The following is an 11,665-nucleotide window of genomic DNA, read 5'->3' as shown; positions in this document are numbered from 1 at the left end:
AAAAAAAAAAAAAAAAACTAGATCTATGATATGTAATCATCAGCTTTTCTTTTGTCTGTTAGATTCTCACGCCCTTGTTAGGAAAAAAGTCTGTACTTTTTCTTGCGTCTACTTGATTGTATCGTATATAGTGAAAATATATATATATATATATAAAGAAAAGAAAATTAGATAATTGAGTTTAGGGCAAAGATAGAGTGATGTCATTTTCTGGTCTCTTTCTCAGGTATCCAAGCGATGCAGATAAACACCTCTTGGCTCGACAGACTGGTTTATCCAGAAATCAGGTCAGTCTATAAATTTAAATATATATTTCCACAGCCATCAATACAATAAAATAAAATAAAAACTCCATGAATCAAATACCTTGCCTCTAGTTAACCAAGTTGTTAACTTTGAGTTGAATCTTACCTTGTGTGACATGTCTTACATGAGTCCAAATTTTCACATAGAAATAGCCGCATACATATATGTACGCGCATAAGCTAAATGTATTGATTGTAAACCAGTCACAATCAAGATTTGCGTTTAAAATGATCATACTCTTAACTTATTTTCTAATGGTTTTATATATGTATATACAGAACTAGCTAGATTAACAATTTATCACCCAAATTACATGTTTTTGGCAACTATATATCACCCAAATCATCTACCCATGTAGCAATTGATAAGCATATATATATGAATAATTGATAAATAGGAGCTATCATTGAATTGAAGACGAGTACCAATGAACCAAAATTATTTGATGAGGTACACTAACTAGCTAGTAACTAGCTAGAGATGACTCTATTGCATGGCTTTTGTTTCTTTCCTTTGGTTTGATATGACTGAGGAACACCATGTGTTTTGCCTTCCACTCACTATTAGCTTTTCTTGGGATTCGTTTAAAGTTATATATATGTACACACACCCACACAAACATAGGAGAGAGAGAAAGAGATCGACATTAAAGACTCAAAAGGGACCATTTTCCTCAAGTACATCAAAGTTTGCAGCTTTCAACTATCCCTAAAAGACCCTCAATTTCTTGTATCCCCCCTACATTAATATAACCACATGACAAAGGAGCCCTCAATTTCTTTGGGTATTGTAATTAGATTTACTCAATTAGTAAAAATTTTTTTTGTCTTTTCTATTCAGGTGTCAAATTGGTTCATTAATGCTAGGGTTCGTTTATGGAAACCAATGGTGGAAGAAATGTATCAACAAGAATCAAAAGAAAGAGAAAGAGAAGAGGAATTAGAAGTTAACGAAGAAGATCAAGAAACAAAAAACAGCAACAACGACAAGAGCACGAAATCCAACAACAATGAAAGCAACTTCACTGCCTCTCGGACCACTTCACAAACTCCAATAATAACCGCACCAGACGTATCAGACGCAGACGCAGACGCGGCAGTAGCAGTAGCGACAGGCCACCGTCTAAGATCCGACATTAATGCTTACGAAAACGACCCTTCATCACTTCTACTCCCTTCCTCTTATTCCAACGCCGCCACTTCGTCTGCCGACTTGGGTTCTCGTTACGGTGGTTCAGCCGCGTTTTCCGCGGTTGCCACGTGTCAACAAGGTGTTGGCGGGTTCGATAATGCTGACATGGGTGGTGTTAACGTCATAAGGTTTGGGACAAACCCTACCGGTGACGTGTCACTCACGCTTGGTTTACGCCACGCTGGAAACATGCCTGATAAGGACCCTTCTTTTTGCGTTAGAGACTTTGGGGGTTTTTAGTTTGTTCTTTTTCTTAATTCCATTAAATTAATTATAGTTTCCATTTTTCATTTTTACATTTTTAAATGAAAATTCTATTTAGCCTCTTTAAAAGATTAATACTGTACGTTTAGTTTAGCCTTTTATTCTTTTTCTTTATCTCGTAAACGATATGTAAATCACTTCTCTAATTATACAATGTACAACATGTTGTTCACATATATATATTTTCACCCTTATTTATTTAATTAATTTCTCAAGATTTCATTAATTTTTTAAAATGTTTGTTTGATTATTTTCTTTCATGCATACTGTACTGATATAGTGATACAAATCCCAAATCGAACGAAATCACTGATTTACAACACAATCACATAGATTCACTTACATGGTACAAGCTTGTCGAGGTGACGCAAGTTTTGGGCCATTAATAAGAAAAGTGATTGGCCCAAACGTCTTTTATTGCGGTTCGGCGTATCTGTTTTTATTCTATAGAAAGATAATACAAGTTTTTCTATCAATGAGAGATATATGAGAATTGAAAAAAAAAATAGAGAGGTGTTCAGTTTATAGCAATGAAATAAGTAGGAATCCGGCCAAAGGTTCGTAAATCAAAAAAAAAAAAAAAAACACGTATAATAAGTTAATAACTAATAAGTAACAGGTTATTATGACAGCAGATAGTAACAGATATATATATATATATATATATATATATATATATTTTAATGAGAGACAGATTATCAGATTATTTTTTTCAATTATACAAATAATGAGATTTTTTTTCTTCTTTCAAATTATCCTGATATTAAATACATACATTAAAACACACATCCAACATGGTTGCTTTTTTTTTGAATGTGGCTTTACTTATATATATGACCTTAATTTTTAAAACATCATGGTATATATATATATATATATATATATATGTACATGAATTTTTTTATAAACTTCGACAATTCAAGATATGGCTAAAATAAATTTATGTATATGCAGCCTAAACTTTTTTTTTTTTATCGATATATATAGCAAATAAAAACAAGAAGAAAAACAGATGTTGTCTTTGAGGTGAATAATAATACAACACTCGCTAGAACCTCCCACTCATTTTTTCGTACATATTACTTTTTTTTTTTAACGTTCATTTCATTTTGTCGGATCCATTAATGTATTAGGAAAAAAGGAAGGAGAAAAGAAAAGAAAAAGACCGGTGTATAACACTGTGTGGATAAGTCAAATGCATGTATATCTCTATCTTGATCTTCCATGCTTAGCGGAATTGGAACCTGTTATTTGTTGCATGAATAATTTGAGGAATGAGTTATGTGACATTCTTTTAAAACACAAGTTATGACATTCATATAATACATTTTACAAACATTTCNTCTATAATAGTTCTGTTGTTTTTTTTTTTTTTTTTTTAGTTCTGTTGAGTTACTGGCTAGTGGTTTAGTAGTCCTCACTAGACAACCATTACTAACTCAGTCGGCCTACCATCATCTTGAGAAATGAGAAAAAATGGAAACTGATATACTGTAGTCATAACTACTTGAGAATCTACATTGTTGCATGTGACACACATAATTTTCTACTAAAACTCTAAAAGTACTCCTCAAAGGATATGTCGACGGTTTGTAATAATGTATCATGAGTTCACGTTCATCTATAAACCCTACTAATAATTAACAAAATGATTCATAAAATCTCTGTAAGTTCTTGTCCATCTCTAGTATAAAGAAATAAATAACCTTACTCTATGGATAGTTCTAATATGTTTTAAGGTTAAAGAAGAAAAAACCTCTTGTCTTGACTGCATTTATGCTCCTTTGTTTTATGTATCAGAAAGAAACGATCCCTTTCAGAAAAATTCAATTTGCTTCAATGGTAGCTGAAGATTTAACAGAAAAAGGTTGGTGGGTGAAAGATTAAGGAAGATAAAATGGGTGATTTTGGAAGGTAGTTTGTTGTTCTGTTATATATACTTATTTTGAACAAACTTTGAGTCTTCCTCTAAACAAAACCACTCTAGAGATTCTGGTTCGAATGTTTTCAGATGAGCAGCATAAACAAGTAAGCTTAGCTACTTTGCTTTAACTTCATATATAAACCATTTTATTCCCAAGCTCCATCATGTTTTATCTTAGGTTTGACAAAAAAAAAAAAATTGATTATTTTCTTTCAGGATGATAGGATTCAAAGACAGAACAATACAGAGACAAAATCACAAACGTTCGAGGAGGTTGCCATTTTCTTCTGTTTTATAATTTTGACTTAAATAGGCTATCAAAATGTTTTAGGTTTTTTAAAGATAGACTTCGAAGAAAAATGGGATTTGGATTAAATAGAATCATTAATTGTTTTTTATTTTCTGTGTATTTGATCATGATATGAATTTCTTATCAATTAATTAATGTTTCTGATCTTAAATGTACTGATTGAAACATTGGCTGCAGTTATCCAGGAAACAAAAGAGTTGAAGATGATCACATAAGTCGTTTGTCTCTCAATAATGGTTTCCTCAAACCGGAGGATAAACTATCACCTAATGTTGTGAAAGTCCAAAACTCCCTTAAACATGAGGTTTTTAAATATGTAAACTTCTCTCACAACCGTTTTCAGATCACATGCTCTAGTCCACTCACTTTGGTCATCCTTTTTGATTATGCATGCAGATTACAGATCTTGAGAAAATATTACAGAGTCAGTTTGATGTTCGTAACGATTTAGAAATGGCATTGGGTTATAGAGAAACTTCTCAAGACGACAATATCTTCACTCCCAAGGTACTTACTACTAGTCATATCTCCTCAGCAACAAGTCAATTTTGGTACTTTTCACCCTTTCACTGTGTCATTCTAAACACTTCTCTAGCTCTTTGAGATGATAGCTCAATTGTTCATTAACCTCAGATCAATCTCCATATTTTTCTTATTGTAGTTATTAAATCTGTTTTGACAAATAACTCAATGTTGGATGTTATGCAGCCTACTTCAGAATTGATCAAGGAAATTGTGACACTCGAGTTAGAAGTTTCGAATTTAGAACAGTACCTTCCATGGCTATATCGAAAAGCTTTTGGTCAACAAGCATCAGTACATATATCTCCATCATCACAAAAGCAGAGCTCATTTCTCCTAAATCAACTCCTACAAGTAAATGTCCAGACTACTCAAGAGAACATGAGAATCAAGGAATTGAATATCGGTGTTTCTCCTTTGAAAATAGATGTTCAACCGAGAGCGACATATATAATTCTAATGTTCGGCGATGCCAATCCTTGCTAAATCAACGGTCCACTTTCAGCAACAGAGTATCCTCGCCACAAGAGTCCATAAAAGAAGTAAGTCCCCTGCAACATGGTTTCTTTATCTTGTAAATGGCATTATATAACTTGTTTGCTTTGTTTACATCACAAAGCAGTATATAGCAAACGGAGGATCAAGTATTGGAATTAGGATGGAAGATCACATACCTATAATGACTCCAAACAAGTTATCAGAAGAGATGATAAAGTATGTGTCGACTATGTACTGCAAATATGCAGACACTCGGTTTCTTTCTTCGACAAGCAAGTTGTGGAGCTTCAGGAAAAGCTCTGCTTTCGATGACCAATTCGAATCATGTGGACCATACAGCTCGATGATCGAAGTGTCACATATTAAAAGGAAAGGACATGACTTTGAGCTGATGCTTCGACAATTCAGGTATAAAAAAGAAACACACACACACACACAGATTTTGCTTTCTTCACTAGTGTTCTGTTTATAGATATTGGCTTATTATAAATTACACAGACTCCTTACTAAACAACTGGAAGATGTTGATCTGAGAAAGTTGACGCATCGAGAGAAACTTGCGTTCTGGATTAATGTTCATAACTCACTTGTGATGCACGTAAGGTTTTTTTTTTTTAAGTTTTTTTTTTAATCTTTCTAATTTTGTAAATTTTTTTGAACTTATTAAAACTGTTTTTATGTTTCTGCCAGACATTTTTAGTTAATGGGATTCCAAGGAACAACGGGAAGAGATTCTTGCTATTCTCTAAGGTAAGAAAAAAACCAGAAACGCTAACCAAAAAAAAGAAAATGCTTGAGGTTCAATGGCTAAATTTTGCAGCCAGCTTACAACATAGGAGGTCGTGTGATGAGCATAGATATATTGCAAAACTCTATTCTTCTCAGCCAAATGCCTTGTCCCCAACAGGTCACTACTTTTTGTTACCACAATCCTTACAATTTTATCACAATGTGATCCGTCTAGTGAAGAAGCCTATTCTCTCCCTGCTTACAGTGGTTGCGGTTGTTACTCACCTAAAAAAACTCAGAACCAGAGATGAATGCCAAGAATACTCCCTTGAGCATCCCGAGCCTCTGTTATACTTTGCACTCTGTTCCGGAAATCACTCTGATCCCGCGGTACATCGTCACATCCTCTCTACATATATCTATATATGCAGTATGCACCACACAGATATATATACACACATTTAATACCCTTACTAATTTTACATCTTTTGGGTCATAGATTCGAGTATATACGGCCGAGAGTATATACCTAGAGCTGGAAACCGCAAAAGAAGAGTACATCCGCGCAAACATTGGGTTCAGAAATGACCAGAAACTAATCTTACCAAGGATGATAGAGTCTTTCAGCAAAGACTTGGGTCTGAATCAAGCAGCATTGATGGAGATGATCCAAGAATGTCTCCCGGAATCCATGAGGTATAATACAATTAAGAAACTCAACGTGGGAAAATCTCGAAAGAGTATCATAGAATGGATCCCACACAATTTCGGGTACCGGTATCTGATAGCTAAAGAACTCATCAAATGAAGAAGTGTATAAGTTATTTTTGTTGCTAATTACAAAATTACTTCCCAAGACTCTGTTATACTTGTATTGTAATACATGAGACGTAACCAATCAATATGTAATCCCATATATTAGTCCGTCATCCTCAATCAATATGTAATCCTACTAATGTATCACCATTAATCGTTTGAACCGAGAGATCTGTTTTTGGACAGAAACTAGATTAGAGAGTCACTGGAGGTAGAGAATAAAACAATTTGGAAGAGAGAAATGAACTGCCTTCTCTCTCTCTTTGAGACTGTGACTATATCTAATGCTAAATCTTCAGTTTCTAAAACCTATCTTAAGAAAAAAAAAACCACAAATACTTTTTAAAAATCCAAAAGTAAAGAAAAAAAAAAACATAAGTTTCAAAACTATTTTTTTTAATTGAATTAAAACTTTGAATGCTAATCTACATAATGATGGGAAAAAATATCTAATGATCAAAACCTGATCCAATTATATGGTTAATAATCACACTATGTTTAAAATGTAGCATTAATAAAAACCCTATAATAGTCCAAAATTTCAAAAACTATCTTAAAAATCGAATTAAAACACTGAATGCTAAATTTACATAATAGTGCGAAAACAAATTGGATTTATGGAATTCTAATGATCAAAAGACTGGATCCAAAATCCGATTAGTAATCACACCATTTAGTAAATTTAGCATCAAAAAAAAAAAACTTGCATAAAAATAAAAATAAAATAAATAAAGAGGTAGAGAATAGACCTTAGTTTGGGCTGAAAAAACTTTTTGCTAATGGGCCTGAAGATGAGAGTCCAGTCCAAAAAGCTATTCTTGCATCTCGATCTCCGATCCATCCGCTCCCTCTGTCGCCGCTTCTCTTCGAAACGCAAAAGCTTCATTCATCTCCTCCGATCCATCCGCTTCCTCTCTGTCACCATCTCCGCTCAAGACGTGATGCTTGCGTGTGTGAGATCTCTCGCTAGACATACTTAGCCTTATTCTTCGTGCTACAGACAGAGCCGAAGCCGAATCACTAGCTTAATTCTTTGTAAACGAAAGCAGAGGAAGAATCAAAGCATCATCATCATCTTCCATCACCGCCTTGTATCTTGTCTTGTATGCTTGGTGACGAAGATAAATAGGGCAGATAGAACAACCCCAAAGCGTTGAAAAGAGTTGGAGCCAAAAGATTTAGGGCAAAACTATGAAATTCAAAGATGAAATCCAAGTGAAGGAAGAGGAAATCGATTATGAGAATCGTAAAATCAGAGCAATGAAATCGCATCTTTCTCTCTCATTCTAACTTTCTCTCTCTCTCTCTCTCTGCTTCTATGTTTCTCTGTGTTTTGGTCGAGATTGAGGAGGTCCGAGTCTATTTATAATTGTTTGGGACTCAAGTTTTCGTAACCGACTCAACAAATTTCCTTTTTTCTTCACTTATTAGGTTAGGAGAAAATTGAAACCAAAACCGAACCTGAGAGAACACAGGCTCGGGTAATCAAATTTCCTTTTTTTTTTTTTTTTTAATATATATTTTAAAGGCGCATCTCTTGTGTGGTTCTGAGAAGAAACTGCTTTTTGGTTCCAAACATGTGTGTTTACTTAACAGTTCTTTGTTCTTTTTTGGGATACTAAGAATTTTGTTACATGGAGATTAGGATTCTCAAAGACTAGAGACAAGCTGAGTTTGTGGTTGCAAGCTAAGTTTGTGTGTTGGAGTGTGCAAGCGTCAGGGAAAACTATGCTTTTGACGACCAACTTTATAATCCACAAGGAGGGGCCGTACAAACTGTTACTTGATTACGATCAAAGTATCATATATTCAAACTTGGCTTTGGGCTGAGGCTTCAACATTTCAGGTCAGCCTTAGGTGTAAAACAAAGACACAGATTTCCCTTGCTTACTCTGTTTTCTGTTTATGTATGGGCATTGCTTTACTACATTTTTTACAGAATTGCTTTATCAAGAAGCAATGGTGATATAATGTCAGCACAAGAAACAGTAGTGGCATGACAAAACTCTTCTCTAATACTTCTTTAGTGTTTGTCTATACATCAAAATGATCTCAAAAGAGCCTATGTTAGAAATGTAGAACTGCGTGCCGTTTTTTACTCTGTATTGGGATGATGTTCTGAAATGTTTGTTGCAGAAGAATAGTGACAACGTCATTGTTCGAGTAGGCAGTAAAAAGGTTTTAAATAGGGTAAACGAATAATATTGCCGAGATATTCAATTTTGACGAGTTATGAATATCAATTACAGTAGTTAAGATATATCACTAAATAAAGTGCATTTAACTGACCCGGTGTAAACTTTACTATTGTAATGAATTTACTATAGAAATTGCTGAATATGGCGGCATGATGTAAAGAATATATAATTTAGCTCGTTAAGCTCATTAATCAACTTTAGATTTGTATCAGCCAGCGATAGATATATGTGGACAAAAAGAATGTAACAATCACTGTCCTCGACAATATCACAAAGAATAATATTGGTAAATCCATCTCATGGGAAATTTGGTTGGAATGTTGGATGTATTCATAAACGATAAAATAGTGAATTAATACAAAATAGTAAAAGGAAATTAGTAAGAGTACATAATAAACACACTATATTACGAAAAGCTTTTCTTTTGGAAAAAAAAGTGGGATATTTTTATATATAAGATTTACTTAAACGAAACTTTGGTAGAAAACTTTATGTCTGTATAATAGATTTGATTTATCTTAGTGTCTTCTTCTCTGTTTTGTTTTTCTTTCCCTTTTTTGGTTTTGTTTATATATGATTTTGTGTAAGAGATATTAGCAAAGCAAAATGATTGTGTCGAGGGCTCGTGAAGGACAAAATCTGGTTACAATCCTACTCTACGTTGTTCAAATTGGACCATGCATTATGTATGTAAAGTATGGTAACAAACTCATGGAATGAATAGTAATGGATTCAGTCGTAAATCTTGATCATATGTTAGAAAATTCTGTTTTCTGTTCCTTAATGCACATTAATTTTTCAATTTTTCATCCGAGTTGGTATATATAACTATATATTGATCAAACGTTTTGTAATGTAAAACTACGTTGTATCTTCGCTATATCTTACTGAGACAAACTTATATATTATAATTTAAATGAAAAAAATGGAAGGAAAATATCATTTTACAACATGAAAATATCATTTTACAACATGAAAATATCAACAAATTAATCATTAAAAACAATGAATGAAAACTATGTCGACACATAGTTGGTTGAACCGACTAAATATCAATTGCGTCAGTTATGTCGGATCTTATATATGAGTGTACACACTATAGCTATTTGGAATAATGAATTAAATATCAGTGATATGTGTGTATAGTAGTATAACATTACTTTAAAACTAGTTCTTAGATCTCGTGAAAAGCTTTGAGCTAAAGATTATTTAAAAAAGGCAAGAGGTTAACGGATAAAAGACAAGAAAACAATGGAGTAGTACAGAAAGCTTAAATTCTTTCTTGAAAAGATGGGAAACAATCATACTCAATTCGAACACAGCTGGGCATTTTTGTTTTGTCAACCTAATCTAAAAGTATTTACTAGTATAGTTTAGTTTAGTAGTAATGAATGTTAAGGACAGTCGCATTAATAACCAAAAAAACTTTCATATGAATCATAAATAGATTGGCCAATGGCTACATCGTTGATCACTGGAAGCTTTGATCAAACAGCTGGACTTTTGGAACCAAGAGACTCTAAATATAATTTTCCGGAAAGTGCTTTATATCAAGGTCGCCTTTAAAATTTGATTCATATAAAAAGTTTCAAACTCATTATTCTTTGTCAAAAACATACACTCCTATGAAGTATATTTAATATTTTAGTTGTAAGAAATATATACACATATCTATTACTACGACTATTAAGTTATCAATTATTAAGGGAGGCAAAAAGCGAATCAACTGGTCCCAAGTTATATACGTCACGCCAACATGTAACTCCATTTTTCTAGTCATATATTTAAAAAACGAATATCCAAATTTTATTTTGTATCAGATTTACGTATTATGCATGTAGTTCATAGTTTGGTACTAAAAGATTATTAATAACAGTTACGCTAAGGATATTTTATTGACAAAGTTATAATTTTAAAATCAACTATTATATAATTTTTTCCAGATAACTATACTATTTTTTTTTTGTGTGTTGGGGTCGCGATCGAACTGTGTGTATAAGTGTATCTATTTATTTGACTATTATTGCGTAACCTTGTATTTTAATTCATCATGCAATCAATCCAAACACCGCGTTACGAGATCTTTGGAACCAGTCACATGTTCCTTTCTTATCTCCTTTATACTAGTTTTTATATCAATAATGAAATTAATACTTTTAGACTTTTAGTTATGTATGTCAAATCTAATAAGTTATCATATATCATTAACGAAAATTATGTGTAATGTAAGGATATAACTGTAATTTGGTGCAAAGTACAAAAATCCCAAATAAGAACTTTTTGCCAATATATGCTGCAAATTGCATCTTCATTAAATGACTAATAGGCCCCAACATAATTTTTACACTATCCACAAATTTTAAATCAAAATTCCAAAACTACCCTTCACTCATCTATCGTACTCAACTCCGCCGCGTAACATTTCCTCCTCCGGCTACTACTAACACTACCGCCACCGTCAACGTTCCTCCCTTTCCTCCTTCCAGAGCCGGAACCAACAGTATCATCACCGGATCCAACTCTCGTTCGAAACTTATCAGAAACAATAGGATCAACGGGTTTCCGACGACAACCTCCTCCACCACCTCCTCGCATGAGCGCAGAGCTGGCTTTAACGGCCAATGCAGCCATCTCCTCCGCTTTAAGTGGCTGACGAAGCCAAGAAAGAGGAAGAGCGAAGTATATCTGACCAAGCTGAAGCTCCTCGTCGGCGCTGATGGCGGAAACGGCGTCGTCGAAATCCATATCGTCGGAGTTGCAAATAAAACACATGGGATACTTGAGCAAAACGTATCCGACTTTAACGGGATTCGCAAACTCCATCATCCTCCCATCTTGTAAGATCAGCTTCGCTGTTGCGACTTGAGTCGACTCGCTCGAGCTGCATATACCCATTTGTGTATATAT

At 33.7% G+C, this 11,665-nt stretch overlaps 2 protein-coding genes and 1 pseudogene across 2 annotated transcripts in view; 2 read left to right on the top strand and 1 right to left on the bottom strand.

Moving 5' to 3' along the window:
* LOC104727539 (BEL1-like homeodomain protein 2) overlaps window positions 1-1,937 on the top strand; it is a 5,487-nt gene extending 3,550 nt beyond the window's left edge. Inside the window, exons 4-6 of the mRNA XM_010446637.2 lie at window positions 63-88; window positions 186-287; window positions 1,147-1,937. Coding sequence (XP_010444939.1) covers window positions 63-88; window positions 186-287; window positions 1,147-1,737 — 719 coding nt within the window. The 3' untranslated portion in view covers window positions 1,738-1,937. The remainder of the gene's footprint in view (window positions 1-62; window positions 89-185; window positions 288-1,146) is intronic.
* LOC104727538 lies at window positions 3,659-6,860 on the top strand (annotated as a pseudogene).
* On the bottom strand, window positions 10,980-11,659 carry LOC104721084. Its single transcript, XM_010438992.1, has one exon. The coding sequence runs from the start codon at window positions 11,651-11,653 to the stop codon at window positions 11,144-11,146; it is 510 nt and encodes a 169-aa protein (XP_010437294.1). The 5' UTR covers window positions 11,654-11,659; the 3' UTR covers window positions 10,980-11,143.

Source organism: Camelina sativa, chromosome 11, assembly GCF_000633955.1.
Source record: "Camelina sativa cultivar DH55 chromosome 11, Cs, whole genome shotgun sequence".
In the NCBI taxonomy this organism is placed as follows: Eukaryota; Viridiplantae; Streptophyta; class Magnoliopsida; order Brassicales; family Brassicaceae; genus Camelina; species Camelina sativa.
The sequence above is the reverse complement of the archived record's forward strand: the minus strand, read 5'-3'. Positions and strand labels throughout refer to the sequence as shown.

Bases quoted from the DNA above. Each gene is read 5' to 3' on its own strand.
- LOC104721084 (XM_010438992.1), bottom strand. From the start codon at position 11,653: ATGGGTATATGCAGCTCGAGCGAGTCGACTCAAGTCGCAACAGCGAAG.